Raw genomic sequence first — 20,253 nt, 5'->3', positions numbered from 1 at the left:
ACCACCAACAAACTTACAGGTGCAAACAATATAGTCATTTTATGATGAAATGGTCTGAGGAACCAGGGTGCACCATGACATGCTGAAGGATCTTTACTTCATCTAAGTAACCTGCTGGAAGGGGAACTTCCAACAGAGAATGTTTGTAAAAAAAAAAAAAAAAAAAAAAAAAAAAAAAAAAAAGGAGCTGATAATTCTCAGCATCCAAGAGATACTTCATTATTTTCACTGTATCAAAGAGGACTAACTACTACACTTTTCAAAAGCAAGTAATAGAAATTGTAGACTTTCTTAGCATTAAAGTTTATAAGATATGAAACATTTATATAGTAGTAAAGTTTTCTTTATGAGTAGAGTAGATAGTAATCCATGCTATTTTTGGTACGAAATGAAAATTACTTTTTGCTTTTGCCTAGTATTCCTGAATTGTGGTCGTACCTTCAGAAATCTCTTCTCTGTGAATGGAAATAGACACTTCTTCCATTTCTTCTTCAGCCCATTCTTCAACTGTTGGTTCTTTAAAGAAAATTATTAGTTTTAGTATTTTTGGTGGATGAATGGATGGAGAGATCAGTGGATGGGGAAGATGAAGACCAATTCTTACAAATTCTATATGACAATGACAGATATGAATATAATACAGAAAGTGCTGTGCACAATTATATGTATGATTTGCTCTAAATGATGTGTTTTGTCTGTGCCCCATGTACCCTATTGTGTGCTGTTTTCTCTCTCAAACATCCTTCACTAGCCAACTGTCACTCCATCAGAATGCTTCCACTCCCCAAAATTCCCCATCACAAAAGCTGACAACAGTCAAAGAATTAGGGGAGAATTAGAATGAAAGTAAGGACAGAAACAAGATGAGAAGGGTAGATCAAGAATTGAAAGGAAGACTGGCATGTACACATCTACAAATGTGACTATATCAGGGAAACATCAACCTTTTCTGGGGTAAAAGGTTAATACACAGGAGACAAACAGAAGTTAACACTGCACGTATCCATATGAACATATATATGCATGTTCATGTTTTAGATAGTTAACTTCCATTTCTGCTTTTAAAAATTCATTTATGCTTTTTAATAGAGTAAATTGTCTTGACTGGCTAGTTATTAATGGAATATTAAAATGATCAAAATGTTGATTTCCGCTATCTTGAAGCAGGTATTTTGTGGAATTACACTAACTTAAATCAACGGACCTCAGCCTTCCCTGAGCATGACAATGTGAACTAAAAGAGTTAGTGAGAAGCTAGCACTGCAGAGAGAAATAGCATTGTTATCTGCAGGGCTACAGACAGCTTTGTAGGCAGTCTGACAAATGGATGGTTACAGTTCTAACTAGTGGAGTCTAAACTCAACACTGTAAGTCCATACTTATTATGATTTCATGAAAGCCGGATCCAAAAGATCATAGCATTCAGTGGTAGTTTCCATTCGTGTCAATAGGCTGTGATCCTGGCATTCAAGACTGAAAGGTAAATGGTACTCAGGAGGCTCTTAACTGCCTCCAAGTCTGTAAAATGTTCAACATAAAACTCATACAAGATAACTAACACAAAATTTTTGTGTATTTTGATCTTGGTCTAAGAACAATAGACTTGTAGACAAAGCACAAGTTTCTCACAATTGTCTGTTTATAGTGTACCTTCTGGTGTTGTGATTTCTTCTGGAATAGCAACAGATATTCTGTCTTCTGTAATACGTACTCTTTCTTCAAAAGTGGCTTTCTTCTGCACTTCAGGCACTTTTAAAGATAATAAATTAAATGTATGCTTTTCTAATTCCATTGTGAAAGCAATGTTGCAGAAAGCTGAATCTAGGTTTCCAAAGAATTCCTTAAGCGTACTGAGCACATAACACGTAACAGAGATTCAACATTTAGAAATAATGTTTTTACAAGTATTGCACAACACATGCAACATACTGCAACAATTCATTGTCACTAAATCAGGACAGCAGAATTCACAGGGAAAGCACAAATCAACAACTGGTAACAATACAGAACATATAAACAGAAGCTGAGAAAAAACTTTTATTCTACTGGAAACCATACCTTTAGCTGGAGGAGCCTCAACTTTTTTAGGAACTGCAGGAGATACTTTTTCTTTAGGGACAGGTTTCTTAGGAGCTGCAGGCACTTTTAAAAAAAGGTATTTAGTTTTAGGACATAAAAAGTACAAAACTGGCAACAGCATCACATAACAAAAATGCATATTTCAAAAAGATTACACATGGACATATTTTGCTTAAAAAGCACAACAGCTGAGCAAGCTGAGACAAATGCAATGTTCTGAAGACTACAATAAATGTTATTACAGTGAATGATACTGACCTTTTGCAGGTGGAGCTTCTTCTACTTTAGGAACATGGGGTATTTTTTCTTCTGGAGCTGGTTTCTTAGGTACTTCTGGCAATTCAGAGATACAAATTACAGTAATGTTAAGTAACTAAAATTATAGGTGTTTTAAGACTGCATCTACAGCACAGTTACTGACAACACTGACACAAAAGATACATAGCTAATGTAATTGAAGTACAACTAAAACCAGATTCGCTTAACAACCAAAACCAAAACTGGACATAAACAAGATACTTAGGATAACAAGAGAAGAGTGTTTGTTTAGGTGTACCTTTAGGTGGTGGGGCTTCCTCTCTTTTTGGAACAATTTTTTTCTCTGGGGGAGCTCTCTTAGGCACCTCTGGCACTTAAAAAGATAAAATATAAAATAATTGAACTCTGTATTTCAAAGATTTATTGGAGTATTATAGAATTTCATTAATCCATTTATAAGAATATCAAGACATACCACATAACGCTTAACATACGCTTAACATTCATACGCTTAACATACAAAGGTATGAGACAAAAGCAACATGTATTTGAAAAGAAAAGAAAAATCAAACCAGTCTCTGGAAGCCTATCAAGTGCTTCAAGACTGATTTCTCAACTGAAGAAAGAGCTGCTCCCGTATGTTACCTGGCCTTAAAAACTGTTATATATGCACAAAGAATTATACATAAAAAAAAAAAAAATAATCAATTTTTAACACAAACATGCTTACATACAGTCTAACAAAACCAAAAAAAACCCCACCAAAAAAAGATATTCAACAGGTACATGTACACTCCATCACTAAGTATACTTTTGGCATGTGGAGGTTCTTTGGGAAAAGGAATGCATACTTTTTCTTCAGGCACAGGTTTTTTAAGTACTTCAGGAACTTCAAGGTATTAAAATTTACTTAAGCAACCTTTCTAAGGCTTTTCAGTTTTTCTTAGATGATGACATACAACATAGCACACAGACTGTATTTATCATATGCTTCCACTGACAAGTGAATAGTGATTAGGAATACAGCACAACAGTACAGGACTGGTTAAAGCCCACATTAAAAAGATGCTGTACCTTTTGTTGGGGGAGCCACCTCCTTTTTAGCAACAGCAACTTTCTTTTCTGGAACAGGTTTCTTAGGGACTTCAGGCACTTTGGAAAACATTTTCAAAATGAGAGGGCTTTAGTTTTTGGACCAATTATCCAGATTTCAGTAATCCAAGATTGCTTTATAGAACACAGTGTCTGGACAAGTAGCTGCAATACAGTACAGTGTACAACCTTTTGGACATACAGTGGACTATATGGGAAAGACACTATGATACAGTATAAAATTTCAATGTTAACATTATTGCACTATCACCTGTCATGGTACTCTATTGAAACACGCTACACTTGTCTGCAACCTAAATACAAACAACAAGCACAAGATTGTTAGGAACGAGAAAGGCCAAAACTGAGACAAATGAAAGCTGTAAGTGAAGTTATAGCACAAATAAAAAGTGAAAGTATGGAGATAACACAAAATTGAAGAGTGCATATGGAGATAATGCAAACCCAAAGACACGTGGAGAGTAAATTCATAAATATATTCAAGAAAAAAACGAACAATATTATAATGAACAACGACTTGTTTGTTTTTTGGTTTGTTTGGTTTTTTTTCTGTTTTTTACTAGGGCAGTATAAATACCTTTAGCTGGTGGAGCTTCTTTTTTAGAGACAGGAATGGGCTTTCTTTCTTCTGGAGCATGCCTCTTTGGTATCTCAGGCACTTTAAAGAGATAGATGGTGAACACTTAGGAGACAGTAAAATTATTTGATAAATCACAGTAGGCTACTTTCAACATGATGGATAAGCAAACATCGTATGTCAAAAAATATGCTGTTTTACCAAACAGATACAATATGCTAATCTCAAAAAAATCTATTCAAAGAATTATTTAAAACAATGATGAAGAAGAATTGGATTTAGAAATCCAGTAGGGCTTGAACTTTTGAGAGAAGAGCCATAGAGAGATGGAAAATTTCAGCTCTGATCTGCTATCCTTTGGTTAAAAGTGGTACAGGCAGATGATGTGAAAGTTCAGAAAAATGGAGCGCACGATGGTACAGGTTTTATTCACCTTCAACGTGAGGGATCTCCAGTTCTGTAGAAATTACTTCTTCCTCTTCTTCTTCCCACTCTTCAACTTCCTCACATGCTACAATAGGAATTTTGAAGATATTACATTTGGAGATAGGAAATATTAGTCTGCAGTACATCTGAAACACATTTAAGAAGATATTATGTGTGTCCAGTACACAAAGGTCACTGAAACACATATGCTAATATGTGAAAAAATTTAACCCAGAAAACCAATAGCATGTGCAAATCTCACAGTGAGTTTTGATAAACTACAGATTCAAATTATTTTATAAATCTTAAATATTGATTGGCTTCTCATTCTTAATCAATCTACCTTCAGTTGGGTAAACAGCTTCAAAGAATCTTTCTTCAACTGTTTTCTCATGCTCTGTTGGCTCTTCAAAGAAAAGCATTTAAACAATGTTAAAAGAAAATTGTTGAAATGTTGACATCTATTAATCTAAAGAAAACTGAGGCTACATAACACAATGAACAAGAAGAAGCAATGCATATTGAAAGACAAATATATGGTGTGTCTAAATATGTAATTTGCCATACATAAAAACAGATTAAAAGAAAATCTAGTAGGATTGAAAGTTTGTTTTGATTTGGGTGTGCAGATTTTTGGTTTTGTACATACCTGTGACATATGAATACTCTTCTTCTCTGTGGACAGAAACCGACATCTTTTCTTCTGAAACAGTCCATGTTTCTACTGTCGGTACTTTAAAGATAGGACTTTGTTTTAGTATTTTATATTCTAGATCCACATTTGTGGTAGTCAGCATGTGAGTTTTTATCAAATCTGTATCTCTGTTGCACATTTATGTCTTAGACATATTTAGACAGTCAGTATTCATATTCTAAAATACTGAACACAAAACAAGCATACAAGTATAATATTTAGTATCTGTTATAAACTAAATACACAGACACCTTTAACCCACAAATTTAAAATAAATGCATGCATAAGCTTTAGGAAATAGTATGTCAGAAGAATTTCAAAGGCGGTTCTTCAAAGAAATTTTGGGTCACTGGGACAAAATTATGCTTATTATCTAAGCATAGGCCTGCAGGCAGAACAGATGAAGAAAAATCTAAATCACACTGCAATATCCTGCAGGCTGTTTAACCAAGAATCAAAATGCTAGCCACAAACATGTTAAAAACAAACTTCATGAAAGATAAAAGCATGGTACACATACTATTCAAACACTGGGAGTAGTCATGGCACGACTAGTACAATAGATCCAAATGCGTACAACGCAGGCCCACGTATTCACAAGAAGCACAAGAGCACAACACACATGGTGCTGGAAAAAACGTAAATTGCAATTGAAAGATGCTGATCTGTACCTTCCTTTTTCACAACTTTTTCTTCAATGATCATTGGTTTAGGTTTTGGTGGTAGAACTTTCTTGGTAACTGTTGGCATTAAAATTTTGTTACTCAGTCATTTATTTAGCAAAAAGATCAAAACAAGTCTATAGCTGTCTAGCAATGATGTTGAAAAAACATCAAAAGACAAACATAATCTAACTCAGTGGCTAAGTCAGGCTCCTTGGAACCATGCAAAGCAACAAAAGGAATATGTTTGCTTCTTTTTATTGCTTCTAAAGGGGCTGAGTAACTCAGGGCATTTAGCACACAGGTCATATCCTGACATACACTGAATTGCAACTGACAGATGCATGCTGCAGAATGGGAAATGCTACACAAGAGGAGGTGGTTACCACGAGAATAAGCAGGCATCTTAACTTCATAACCGAACAATTAACCAAGACATCCTGGTAGAGAGGTCAAGAAATCTGAGGAAGATGGGGATTTCACATCTTCAGCTCAGAGTGAAACATACTGTTTCACCCGGTGCAATTTGACAATCACTCTCTTTCTTAAAGCATTGGCAGTTAGCATGTGCATTTAGTATTTTCCCCTATAAAGCTTTTCATTTTCCTTTTATACAGTTCAGCACAAGCTCTTGTTAGATGTTTCAAAAAATGAAAAATTGACCAGATCAGTGTTAAATGAAGACAAAGTGTATGCAGATCAGCTAAGTAACAATAGCCATTACTTTCATGTAAAGATGACATTAAGGTAATTAAACAGTAGTTACCCTCAGCCTGTTTGATTTTTTCTTCTGCAATCCTCTGAGTGGTTACTTCAACTTTTTCATCAACAGGTTTCTTGACAACTGTAAGTGATTCAGATATGTTTATTGTTTAGATAATCTTGCAAATTATCTTCTGGACACAAACCAGGTAGAACTGGCTATATTCATGTTTAGAATGTTATAACCTTTGTGCATCATGTGTGGTGAACAGTGGTGGTAAAGGCACTTCTGAAACAGGTGATCATGCCCCACTCTCCCCTGAGACATATGCAGTGATCTAAGCAGAGGACACTTCACAGAAGTGCAGCGTTCACTGGCTCAAAAGCACCACCTATGCCCAAGGCTAACGTACAGTGAGAAGGAAAGATAACTGAAGCTCGGTTTGATTTTGCCAGCAATTCTTGGTTTGCTTCACCCACTGCTGCCACTATTCTCTCTCCACTTGAAAATATGAGGTGGGAGAAGAGGAAGGATTGCCATGAACCTTGCTCTTGTCACTGTCCAACATAAAGAGAACTATCTTTTTTTCAAGGGAATGTGAATAACCAGCAGTTCAGCTTGAGGAAGATGCATGAGAGATGTTAATCTGCATGTTCCTGTTGGTTTTGCAGGAAAGTCATACCTTTACGAACTGTTACTTCTTTCTTCTCCTTCTTTTCAGCTGTAATTGTTGGTGGTTTTCGTTCAGGCACAGGCTTCTTAGGAAGTTCAACCACTTTAAAAATAATAACATCAGTTAATGATGAAAAATGCATTGTCTAAAGGCTCAATACAGTAGTATAACTAATACCTTTTGAGTGTAAGATTATGAAGTTGAAAAACACAGAGTTTTGCAGATCCAATTGTTGCAGTAAAATTTTCTGCTTATTTCCAAGTTTGATCGTTTCTCATCAGAGCCAAATTCTGTTTCTAAAGGCATAGGTATTACTACTACTCAAGAGAGCTAAAGCAATCAAGGAATTTCAAAATACAGTTATTAAAACCAAGCAATTACTGTGTGAAACATTTAACCTAAATCAAGTTTATTTACAATACATGAAAATGATAGAAGAAATAGATAGAAGAAAAAGACAGAAGAAAAAATGACACATATACTTACAAACTACTAACTCATGTTAGGTTTTAAAGATGTTCTGATATGCAAAGTCCATTGGTAACTGAATTATAGTGTATCAATTTCTATCTGCATCTATAACTTGTCATACTAGAGTCCTTGTCTTATCATCAAGTGTCAGTTAAAACTTGGCAGTATATTAAGGTTCATGATATTGTAACAAAATAAATCCAAAAAATATTTCCTGGCTCAAAATTGTTTGACCTTAAAAATAAATATGAAAAGAGAAAAAATAAAATGGTATGACAATTCAAATACCTTCTTCATGAATTACTCGTTTTTCTTCGTAAGTCACTTCTCTTTTCTCATAAGCTTCTTCCCATTCTTCTTCCCCTTCATCATAGCCTTCTTCCCTGAGATAATAGTCATGGTCTTCTCCATAATCTTCTTCCCATTCTTCATAAGTTTCTTTGGGCTTTTCATATATTTCCTTCTTTTCTTCATGAATCTCTTCTCTCCTTGCCATGGATGTTATTTTGGGCTTCTCTGGAAGCACCTCTGGAACTTAATAAATAAATAAAAATTATTCATATCGCAACCTGGAATTTGCAAGGCATATTGGATGTTTGCAGTTAATGAAATGATTTTGCTCTCACAGATGGTTTAAAGTGACCACTTTTTAAACAGTCTTAATCAGCTTGGATTTTAAATGTATATGTTTTTGACATAAAGAGAATAATCAAACACATTTGATTGATTCAAAGTAATTCAAAACAAACTGACTTGTTTCCATAAGGTAATTTTACTGTCTTAAAAAATGTTTTTTTAAAAAAGGAAAAAAGTTACCTTTAGGTGGTAGGACTTCTTCGGGACCTTTTTTAACCACCTTTTTGGAGACTTTCTTTACTGGAACCTTTTTTTCTGCTTAAAAACAGTATATTTGAAAATTTTAATTTAATTTAAAAACCACCAACATCCACAAAGAAACATGTAGATACTGTACAAATACTTTAACTATTGTTACCTGGCTTTTTCTCCTCTGGTGGTGGAACAATAGGCAGAAGAATAGGAATAGGCGCAGCTTGTAGGAAAAATGAAATGTTTAGAATAAAATGTAAGTATGGTGTTTTCTTGTAAATGAAGAAACCTCTTAGTGTATTTGGAAAATAGATAAGATGATTTTATTACAGCTGCTACATAAAAGCAAACATGATCCTCATTCTGTCAGTTTACGGTAGCTGGAAGAATGTATTTTGAGTGGGAATCCCCAGTCTACCTTTATTTGAATCCTGATTCTTCTCAGCTTTATTTTCTTTACTTCCATCACTTTCCTATCTTTGCTGATAGTAATTCACCTAAACATCAAACCTTTGCCCTCCTGCTGTCACTGAAAGCATTTACCAAATTATCCTGGAAATCAAACCAAGCTTGAAATTATAATTTTCATAGTAAACTAATGAATGTAACAGGAATATATGTAATGTTTGTAGTCTGTAGTCCAATACCAGAGCCTGGAGAAAGACCATTTACAATAAACATGCAATCCATTGTATGGCTTTAAAAGAACATTTGTAGTTTATTTTCCTTCCACCCTGCAAACAGTAGTAGTTCAGATAGCATTTTTAAAAGATATTTCTGTGGCAAAAAGAAGATATGGTGAAAATAAAGCATGATAAGAAGAGGAACATGGAAATAAAAGAAAGATCAAATGAATAAGAAACTCATAGGAAAAAAAGACGGAAAGGAGAAACTCCTTTTAAGAGAAAAGGCTTCATTCCTGCCACTACCTTCCACACAACAAAACAACCCTATCCAAGACAAGCCTTGCTCATGTTATATTTTTACAGAGATAATTAACTAGATCTTGACACTTAGCCATCTAAGATTTTTGTCTGAGGTTCCCCCTGGTGTGCTGCTTCACTGCAGATATAAAACAGCACTATGGAACAAGTATGGTTTTGTTACTCTACCTTCAGCTGGTTTTTGAGGTGGAACTGCAACCTTGGCATCAGGAACATCTAGAAAATCAAAATATTTAATTGACTTAATAAAAAAAATAGATTAGAATATGCTGCCCCCAAGAACAGTGGTTCATGGTACTTTAATCTTGCTTGTTCTAGGGTACAAGGATTGGAGCTTGCTCCTCAAGAACAACCTAGCTGACCAACAGATAACTAATTGCATCAATCTTTCGGTCTGGCCAGACTATACACTGTTTCATTTAGTTTCTAAATAATTCTTGGATCATATTGGAGTAGACTTTTAAGAACATCCAGAAAAGAAGATCATTATATATCTCAAGGAGATGATTTTGCATCCTTGGGTTGTTTTTTTTTTTCAGTTGTGCAGAGGACATTGAATCTATTCATTGGTACCTCTTCATTGTTTTATTTCTCAGTCATTCAAAAAATAAATTAAACTTTTGTGTTTTAAAGAATGTGGCTTCCCATATTGTACAAAATAGGACCCAGGCACATTAATATCACTGAATTTGGAGTTATCAGAGTATTCATTGCCACTATTTATGAGAATAAATAGTTCCTTATATCTATGGATGAGGAATATTTTTTCAGGTGGTAGGTTTGATGTACTATAGCCAGGAAAAAAGGATTTGAAAATAAAAAGTAAAGCAAAGCAATGAACCAAATTTATGACAGAGTATAGAAAGATCTTGTGCCAGTCTTGCTCATGATCTTTACCTGGTGGCTTCAACTCCAGTTTGATTTCTGCAAAAGAATATTAGATTTCTTTTAGGAGTACTTATTTTTCCAGAATCATGTTTCAAATTCACAAATGTGCAGATGGCTATCATCACAAATTTGTTTAGCAAATTTGCTAACCTTTGGTTACCAGATAGAGCTCTGCAGTGCTTCTTGCTTCTCCTCTTGGTTCAAGACGAGCAATTACAGAATATACACCTGTAACAGCCAAGAGATATTTATATGCCTTTATCACTAAAAAAAGACAACAAAACCCAATAAAAGAATGGCATCAGCACAAATATTCCATGCATTTTTACCTTCATCTTCTGCATTAACATTGTGAATAGTCATATAATGACAGCGACCTTCACTTCTGAAGCTGTACTTGGGGCTCTCTCTCAGTTCAGTGGGGCCTTTATACCATGTCACAATTGCATCGTCAAAAGACACCTCACACTCAAAGGTTGCAGACTGGTGTTCACTCACTACAATGTTCTGGATGCTCTTTGTGAATTGAATTGGTTCCGCTGTTTTTAGAAACAAAAAATAAACCAATTGTTATGCGCCACCAGGCCATTTAGCTTATCTAATTCCTTTTCTTTGTTTTCATAAGTACATTATATTAAGAGATAATAACAATAGATCTTGAAAGAGTAAGAAAAAGAGATTCCATCTTCTATGAAGTTTTCTATGTAAGAATGAAGAAGACGTAAGAGTACAACTATAACAAGATTGCTGTGCAGATAAATTATACAAGAGAAGCCATTAAGGAAATTAAAGGTGAAGAACAAGAAAAAGAGGAAGTCCAAGGAAAATATAAGAATATCAGAGAAAAAGAAAACAAAAGCAAGTATGACTCAGATTGTTTGAGGGCCAGGGGACATTAACAATGATGATTTAGTCAAAAATACTAACTTACACAAGTATGTCTCATATTGTTCAAAGAGAAAGGACAGCAAAATTTCTTGTTTAGTCCATTTCCAAATTTGGGAATATGTCTTTAAGAAATTCCTTGCATTTTCAATTGTACTGTTAACGGAACATCCAGAAACTGTTTATCAATACTGCAATAAAAAGATTCTATATCTGTTTACAAACCTTCAATGGCCAGATCTGCAGTTGTTTCTAGATTATCAAGCTTGCAGGTATACTGTCCCTGGTCTTCTGTTCTAACATCCTTGATGATGAGTTTGTGTACTTTGTCAGAGACTTGTGTTGAGTATCTCCCTCCTATCTTAATGGGTCTCCCATTTCTATACCACTGAGACTTGGCATTTGGGATAGAGAACTGACAAGACAGCGTGCATGTGTTTCCTTCCTTGAAAGTAGTGTCATGAAGATGCCGTTCAACTGCAGGTTCTATTAGCATGTTAAAACATACATTTTAGCAGACATCAGACAGTGAAATACTTAAAGTGTAAATTAATTCAAATGCATACTTCAAAAGTACACTTACCAATCACAGTTAGCCTGGCACTGGCAATGTGTGGTCCGCACACTATTCTGAAATTTCCCTGATCTTCAAGTTGGCAGTTCCTGATTCTCAGTATGTGGCGATCACCTTCAATTCTAATTTCGTATTTGTCATTGGAGTCCAGTTTCTGTGTTCCTTTGTACCATGAAAGTTTAATTTCTGGATAGTTAATTTTAATCTCACATTCAAAGATAGCATCCTCATCTGTTAAAACTGTCTGATTTTCAATGTCTCTGATCAGAGTAATAGGCTGAAAAATAGTAGCTTAAATTAGTTTTAGGTTCCCTGTTTTGGGTTTGAATGTTTCACAAATCAGTCCAAAAATTTGTTACCTCTGTCTGTGAGAGTCGTTGCTGAATAAAAGCTACAAGTTCATCAAACTCCTGATCTTCTCTTTGAGCTTTTTCTGTGAGCTCAATTTCCTGTAAAAAGGCAGAAAGTACTCAAAAATTAAAGGATGTTAAATGTCAAGCTGTCATGTTTGTTCAACATAGAACTGGTTCCTACATCAAATTTTCTGTAACTGTATTGTAACTAGTGTTATCTTCCCATCTTAAAAATTGCAGCCAAGTTGTGAAGCTAGGACATACTTTGCCAGAAGGCCCATTCCTCCTTCCTGGGTTTGAGCATGCAAGAAATTGAGAACTCAAAGACCTAATGAGGAACCAGAAATTCCTGCACACACAGTAAAATCAGAGCGTGGACACCAAGTCTGTTCAGAGAAACCATGTTAGATGTAACAAAGCCAAAGCTGCAGTCATGCTATATCTTACCAATCTATGGCTTTCTTCTGCTTGGGTTTGCTTTAGTAACTCAAAGGCTTGCAGGAGGCCACGGAAATCTGTAATTCCATACATGCGAGCATATTTCTCATATTCTTTGGGATCTACATTTTTGAGAAGTTCCAGGATATCAATAGGTTGCTCTTCCGCTTCCTTCTTTTTTGTTGGAGTGCTATTCAAATCAATGATGTAAGTTAAATATACAATGCTTCATTCCTAGAAAGCTGTTCACTGAAAAAATGAATTGGCTGAGAGCTGCAATGTGCAGCGGACCCCTTTAGTCAGGTGCTTCTATTTTTAGTACAGTTATTAATATTTAATGAATATTAAAAATCATATCTTGATCTGAGATATATACAATAAAAACATTTCTTCTGTGTTGATAACAGATTTATAAAAACTTTCCATATACCTTTTTAGTTTTGCCCTGAGATCGCCTTCAACAACTTCTTTCTTTCTTTCTTCAACTTGTAGGTTTACACTCCTCTCAATTTCACCATGTTGGTTAAAAGCTACACATTTGTACATGCCAGAATCAGTTTTTATTGCATCCTTTATTTCTAGTTTAGCTTCATCTCCTCTCTGCTGAATTATAATGCGACCTCCCTGGTTGAGTTGCCTCCATTTTCCCTTCAACCATTTAACATTTGGAATTGGGTCTCCTCCAACTTTTGCAAAAAAGGTTGCCACAGTCTCTGCAGAAAGATGCAAATGAGGAAGCTAAGTCTTTCCAGCTGTTTATGACAGCAAGACGTAATCTCAAACAAAAGGTGTAGGCAAATAGAAGACAATGTACTTTTTTGAAAAGAGTTCTTACTTTCCATGACTTTGATACTCTGAGGCTCTGACACAAAATAAAGTTTTCCTTCCACTTCTGCTTTCTTAGCTGCTGGTGCAGCTGCTGGTTTTTCTAAAAAACAGAGTCAAACAATTTAAACAGATGGTTTAATGTAATATTTTATGCTCACAAGTGATAATGCTTCCAAAGGGATTATAAAAAAGCAATTAATTACAGAGGTGGAACAAAATATTATGCAAGAGAAAAAATGCAAAATACTTTCATATTGTTTTAATTAACTTGTATTTTACTTCCGAGATGAAACTGAACATTGTGGGCCATATTGTGCTGTTCATTAACTTCAGTCAGGTCATTTACATTCTGCATGGATGCAAACTCATAGATGGATATGCAAATAAGAATCCTTGTTTTCTAAAATGTATCAGTATTTAGTAAGGTATTCTCTTTTCTGTCTATTTCTGGAAATTACACCCTCAGAGTTACTTGCATTTTTTTATCAGTGATCTGTTAATTCTTTGTTTCTTTTGCATTGTTCTTAGCCTTGTGGCTAGCCAATTATTATTTTGTATATTATAGAAAAAGATATTATTTCTATATCTTACTGAACTCATGTCTTTTATGCAACGGTAAGGCAAGACCTCCATGTAAAGATTCATGATTAGACAATACTTACTTTCAGTTAAAAGGTCAAAATGCCTTAGCGTTGTAGTAGTCCTGAAGCAATTAGCCTCTAAGGCTACACACTCAATCAAATTATTTTTGTATCTTCCTTTATTATACTGTTTCTATACTTTCCACAGAATATGCATGTCCAAGTAGTTTCATTCATTTAGCTTGCATTTTTCTTGAATTTGGTGTTTAGATCTAGAAACTAAATTTTTAATCTTTTTGGTGAGAATGTACTATTGATTTGACACTGATCTCCACTGTTTATGTCACTATTGATATTTAAATTATTGTTACATATACCGTCTTCCCAGATTGCACAGTTCTGCAAAGAACTAAAATGTACTAACTGTTTGCAATTAGATTATTAATATTTGTATTCCACAGAAAACAAAAGATGGAATTTTGTTTTAAATTTTCATCATATGCCTTGATTTTCTCCATATTACTGTACCTTTAACTGTTACTTTAGATTTGCAAGTATCAGTGCCAGCTGCATTTGAAGCTTTGCATACATATTCTCCTGAATCAGATTTGGTAACTGCAGCAAGTTCCAGAAGAGCTACTCCATTAGCAAAGCTGAAGTTGCATCTGTCTGAAACTCTTATTTCTCTCCCTGCCTTCAGCCACTGAATCCGGATTGGCTGAGATCCTTGGACATGGCAGCTGAGCTGTACAGTATCACCTTCCTCTGCTGCTGCTGGCTGAAGAGGCTGGTCAAAAACTGGAGGCTTTTGAGGTTCTGGAACACGAAAATGCTGGAGTAAATACTCAAAGAAGGAAAGTATGATTAAGAACATAAGAGAAAAGAGATACATGTGATTCTTAAGAAGACAATGTCAAGGAATGAAGGAGGATAAACAGAAGTCTGAGAATGTCAATCATAGTTTTAGAAAATGGAAAAAACATCAAGAGAGTATGTTTTCTATGCAGACGTGCAAGAAATCTCCAGGTTTTCTTCAGAAAAGAAGTCTTTTCTCCACACAGCAAGGACATTCACATGCAAAAAATAACGTAATAGCTAAAGCACCACTATTAGGCTGCAAAACTGTATAAGCACCTTTAAAGAAACAAATATGCAATATATGCAATCTCTTGCAAGAGTATTATGATGAAAGGCCATGCTGCCAAATCACACTGTCAAGGCTGCACAATCTTAGATGTAATTGCACAGAAAAACTGTTACTCCATGAAAAGAGAATGATTAAAAATTCAACAAAAATGTCAGATGTCAATGTTCACTTCATATTAGTCACAGCAAATATTGAAAAAGAAGCCCCAAAGAAGATCCCCCCCCCCCCCCGAAAAAATTTTAATTCATTAGTATACAAAATTGAAATAATTCCTTCTTTTGGGGGTTTAACTCAGTTTTATCTTGCCCATCTATGGACAAATTACTGCTGTCAGAGTAAGAAAAACCAGCTCATAAGATAGAAGCTGTATATTTGCAGCTAACATACAACAAAGAAAAGTAAGAAAGAAAAATAAGACTTCAACTAACCTCTGATAACAACAGAAGATGTACACAACACGCTTCCTGCTTCATTGGACACTTTACAGGTATATAAACCAGCATCTGATTGCTCTACACTCTTTATATGGAAAAGTAAGGTATTGTTTTTGAAAGATATTTCACAATGAGGGCTTGAATAAACTTCCTGATTGTTTTTATACCAAGCAACAGTCAAAGGCTGAGAGCCAGAAACACGGCCCTCAAGTTTAAGTTCATTCCCTTCTGTTTCTTCTACTGCTTCAGATAATTTCTTAGTAAAAGTAGGTGGAGTTTTTCGTTCTGTAAAAAAAAGAATATATTATTCAATTTCTAAGAATCAAACCTGAAATTAAAAATTCTAAAGAAAATGTTTCAAGAAAAATCTGAATATTGGGGAATTGATATTTACTCTTATTTAAATAGGATTTTTTAAAAAATTGAAAGTATGGTAAGATAAAGAGCAGGTATCTTGCTCTTACAGTTACTGTCAGAGTAGATCTTCCTATTTGAAAAATAATCCTCCTAAATCGATTTAAGTCAAATGCCATTAAAAAAAAAAGAGGATTTTTTTTTTAGTTCTCAAGAAAGAAATGGGCCAAAGCCTATAAAGAAACTAGACTGAAGAAAATATTCTTTCATTTCTCTTGTTATTATTGACCCTTCCTAATTCCCTTAAGAGACCTACGGGTATCTCAGAAGTTTTTCTCAAACTTATCTTGCAGAAAAAAGGCTAATTCCTTTACAATTAAAGGAAGAAAAATGTGCACACAATGTACTATGCACTCAGTACCTTTAACAGTCAGTTGAGCTGTGCAAGAGTCTTTTCCAACTTCATTGCTAGCATAGCACGTATACTTTCCAGAGTCTCCTCTGTCAACTTTCAAGATGGTCAAGCGGGCTGTGTTGTCTACATAACTGATCTGGTAGTTTCTTCCTGTTCTAATCTCTTGGTTATCTTTTGCCCAAGTGACTTTAATAGGCTGTGTTCCAGAAATGTGACACTCAAAGTCAGCAGTTTCTCCAATAATACCATCCAGAGGTGTAATTGGGATGTCAAAGAATGGAGGAGTCTTCCCTTCTGAAGAGTGAAAGAAATAAAAAAGCATCACTTTAAAAATCTCAATTTGCTTTAAGCCTCTGTGAAATAAATATTTGTACAATATTAAATCCATATATAAAGCAAAAGTGAGTTTTAAGATATTTCTATTAAATATTTCACAGCCCACCAACCTGTAAGGACAAGCCTTCCGCTAGAAGAAGCAGTCCCGATGGCATTGGTAGCTGTGCAGGTATATTGCCCAATAAGGCTCCTATCTGTCTTCAAAATCTGGAGAGCTGCTACATTATCTATGAAGGATGTGTGAACATTGTAGTCCTCTTTTACACGTACACCGTCTTTAAACCAAGATACTTCAATAGGTTCTGAACCAGCAATGCCGCAATCAAATGTAACTGGTAAGCCAACAGTTTCATGAACATCTCTCAATTTTCGTGTAAAAGAAGGAGGAAGTTTACGCTCTGTAAGGAAACAGGTATTGTACAGTGAGGGCTTCCAGAAGATACGCACTTGTTGCTGTACTCACCAGTAACCACTGCCTAATATACTGTGGAGTATGCTGGATTTTTGATCATAACTTCCAATTAAAAATGTTATTCAGCATATCATTTATTTGGAATCTGATGTGAAAAGAGTGCTGTGCATATGGTTGCAGCAAAATACATGACCATTCTGTCCTCAGTTACACCCAGTGAGCGTATTTAACCCTCAGGACTGACAACAGTGGAAATGATCAAAGCCATATCCTCAGTGGGGAAGGAAGATGCAAAAGCTTGTATCCCTACAGAAAAGCTGTGGTCAGTAAGAGATGTCTTTTGATTAGCTTTACTGGTAGGCCTTTGCTGATGTAAGACAGTGCCATGGGGTATCTTACACATCAGAAAATAGTAGTGTGTTTAAGAAGGAAAAGGTGATCTTTGTTTTTTTGAAATAGCAAAGCATAGTTAAGAAAAATAGGTCATTTCCTACTTCTTAAAATGAAATATTCACCTTGAACTGTCAGCAAAGACGATGAAGCAGCCTCCCCAATAGTGTTTTCTACTTTGCAGATGTACTCTCCACTGTCAGTACTGTCTACTTGGCTGAAAACCAGAGTGGCAACTTGGTTTTTGAAGTGCATTTTCACAGTAGCAGTTCCTCTCAGCTTTGTATCTCCTTTGTACCATGATACAATCATTTCTGGTGTTCCAGCAACCTGACACTGTAAGGATGCAGAATCCCCAACAGTCACCTGCACTGGCTCCAGGGGTCTAACGAAGTAAGGTGGTTCTGAAGAACAAACACACACAGTTAGCATAGAAAGGTATTGCACAATGACCATTAGTAGTTCAAATAACACTTGATTAAGTGATGGTAGCTTGACGCACCTAGTATTGTGACTGCACCATGACAATTATCTTGTCCAGACTCATTTTCAATATGACAAGAATATTGCCCCTGATCTTGTAGTTTGCTACTAGGGATTTCCAGTATGGCAGATGTTTCTGTAGTGGTGATGTTACACTTTTCAGAGTGTGTTATTTTTACTCCGTTTTTCTTCCATGTCACTGAAATTGGTGGAGTACCCGTATATGTGCATTCCAAGATTAAATTTTTCCCTTTCTCTACACTTAAATCATTCACCTTCTTCACAAATTTGGCTGGTTCTATAAGGAACAACGGGAAGAAAAGAAATTTAAAGCCAAGAGATTATTTTCAGAAGCATAAGGAGCATAAGAAACAGTAGCCTGGACAAACCTTTGACAAAAAGACGTGCTGTGCAAGAAATCTTCCCTGCCTCATTAGAGACCTGGCAGGTGTAGTCTCCACTCTGAAGTGGATGTACATCAAACAGCTCCAGTTCTGCAATTGAATCTTGCAAGGTGATACTGCATCTGTTTCCTGGTACTAGCTCAACGCTACCTCTAAACCATTTAACTTCCAATGGAGAGGAACCTTTTATGATACTGGTAAAGGTCACATTTGCCCCAGATAAAACATTCAGTGTTTCAGGTTTCTTCACAAAAGATGGCGGTTCTAAGTATGCAAATAAAACAGACAGAGAAGAAGTACATTTGAATTTCTGATGAAGAGTATAGTAATCAGAAATATGTAACAAAACCAAGAATGAAGTCTTTTTGAAAATAAATTTGTGCCCTCTGACTCTGACTTCTTATTGATACTGACCTCTAACACTCAAAAATGCGCTGCATTCATCAGACCCTGCTACGTTAGTAGCTGTGCACAAGTAAGTTCCAACATCAGATTCCTGAAGTGCATTCACTTTCAGAGAACAGGTATTGTCTGTAAGGGTAGCCTGATACTTGTCTCCACTGGTAATCTCTTGTCCATCATGAAACCAGGAAACAAGAATAGGTGGTGAACCATAAACTTTGCACTCTAGTACAGCAGAAGAACCCAGCTGACCATATGTTTCTTTCAGTTTTCTTGTGAAAGAAGGAGGTATAATACGATCTGCATTTGTTTAAAAAAAAAAAAATTAGTATTACCATACAGAAGCTTAAAATGCAGAAACTTCCCCATGCATAGTAAAATCAGTTAACTTTATTTTGATATAACTGCTTTAGCAATCTGCTCCTATGCACCCAAGTCATTGAAAAAATAGATAGGTTGATGGTTAGACACATGCTGGAGCTTTCATTCAAACTTTTGACGGACACCTTTTATTTTTGCAGCTCTTTTTCGTAAGCAACAATGTTATGCCAGCTGTCCAAGCAGACAGGTAGATTAAAGCTGAAGAAATCAAGCCCTTGCGACAGCTCCCACCCCTCAGAGGTTAGGTAGGCATTTATTCTTGATGCCTGACAAAGTGGCATGCCAAGCGCTCCTAAGATTATACAACCAATGAGTTTCTCAGGCTGCCAGTCATGAGAAAGTTTGCTGTCTGAAGGCTTTGTAAAGGAACTATAGGATCAGATGTGACTCAAAAAGAATAGTCAACTAACCTGAAACATGCACTGAAGCTGTGCAGCTGCTTTTACCAACACTGTTTTTCACCTCAAAAGTATATTCTCCACTGTCTTCTAGTCCTGCATTGAGGATCTTAAGCCCAGATACTTTATTGAAGAAACTGATTTTGTATTTATGATCTGTGGACAGTTCATTCCCATCCTTAAACCACCTAGCAGTAAGCTCTGGTGTGCCGTCTACCGTGCATTCCAGAGTACAAGAGTCTCCAGCTGTAACTTTCACTGGGCCTGGCTTCTCTACAATGACTGCAGGTTCTGTAATGAGATGCAAGTCACACAATTTTTAAAAACAAGAATGCAATAGTTATTACTATCACAAAATTTGAAATTTTAAAGTGAAAATTTAAAACACATTGTGTTTTTTATCCCATGCTACCAACCTAGCACTGTCAGCGTGGCAAAGCATTCCTGAACTCCAGCATCATTTTTTATCTGACAAATGTATTTCCCAGCATTGGCTGGTTCTGCATTTCCAATCCTCATAGTTGCAATATTTTCTGAATAGGAGATCCAGAGATTATCACTTTCTCTAATGATTTCTCCTTTGTCTTTTAACCACAGAACAGAAATGGGCTGTGATCCTTCTACTGCAGCCTGCAGTTCAATTGACTCCCCAACTACAACAGTGAGATCACTCAGCTTCTTCACAAAGGTTGGCGGTGCTATTTAAGAGAAGATATTTAACA

General features: G+C 35.6%; 1 protein-coding gene across 1 annotated transcript in view; it reads right to left on the bottom strand.

Moving 5' to 3' along the window:
• The window catches only part of TTN (titin), a 238,711-nt gene that overhangs the window by 141,487 nt on the left and 76,971 nt on the right, over positions 1 to 20,253 (bottom strand). The window contains exons 86-112 of the mRNA XM_055719331.1: positions 19,948 to 20,229; positions 19,544 to 19,822; positions 18,765 to 19,052; positions 18,336 to 18,614; positions 17,966 to 18,244; positions 17,589 to 17,867; positions 16,772 to 17,059; positions 16,332 to 16,619; positions 15,551 to 15,841; positions 14,504 to 14,791; positions 13,402 to 13,494; positions 12,997 to 13,279; positions 12,576 to 12,756; positions 12,135 to 12,224; positions 11,785 to 12,052; positions 11,427 to 11,687; positions 10,646 to 10,855; positions 10,467 to 10,544; positions 10,326 to 10,352; positions 9,597 to 9,644; positions 8,651 to 8,707; positions 8,473 to 8,550; positions 7,945 to 8,190; positions 7,195 to 7,287; positions 6,576 to 6,653; positions 5,819 to 5,887; positions 4,461 to 4,538 (exon numbers count right to left, since the gene is read on the bottom strand). Coding sequence (XP_055575306.1) covers positions 4,461 to 4,538; positions 5,819 to 5,887; positions 6,576 to 6,653; positions 7,195 to 7,287; positions 7,945 to 8,190; positions 8,473 to 8,550; positions 8,651 to 8,707; positions 9,597 to 9,644; positions 10,326 to 10,352; positions 10,467 to 10,544; positions 10,646 to 10,855; positions 11,427 to 11,687; positions 11,785 to 12,052; positions 12,135 to 12,224; positions 12,576 to 12,756; positions 12,997 to 13,279; positions 13,402 to 13,494; positions 14,504 to 14,791; positions 15,551 to 15,841; positions 16,332 to 16,619; positions 16,772 to 17,059; positions 17,589 to 17,867; positions 17,966 to 18,244; positions 18,336 to 18,614; positions 18,765 to 19,052; positions 19,544 to 19,822; positions 19,948 to 20,229 — 5,079 coding nt within the window. The remainder of the gene's footprint in view (positions 1 to 4,460; positions 4,539 to 5,818; positions 5,888 to 6,575; positions 6,654 to 7,194; positions 7,288 to 7,944; positions 8,191 to 8,472; positions 8,551 to 8,650; positions 8,708 to 9,596; positions 9,645 to 10,325; positions 10,353 to 10,466; positions 10,545 to 10,645; positions 10,856 to 11,426; positions 11,688 to 11,784; positions 12,053 to 12,134; positions 12,225 to 12,575; positions 12,757 to 12,996; positions 13,280 to 13,401; positions 13,495 to 14,503; positions 14,792 to 15,550; positions 15,842 to 16,331; positions 16,620 to 16,771; positions 17,060 to 17,588; positions 17,868 to 17,965; positions 18,245 to 18,335; positions 18,615 to 18,764; positions 19,053 to 19,543; positions 19,823 to 19,947; positions 20,230 to 20,253) is intronic.

The sequence above is a fragment of the Falco cherrug genome, chromosome 8 (genome assembly GCF_023634085.1).
Source record: "Falco cherrug isolate bFalChe1 chromosome 8, bFalChe1.pri, whole genome shotgun sequence".
Lineage (NCBI taxonomy): Eukaryota > Metazoa > Chordata > Aves > Falconiformes > Falconidae > Falco > Falco cherrug.
This window is presented reverse-complemented; position numbering and strand designations above follow the sequence as displayed.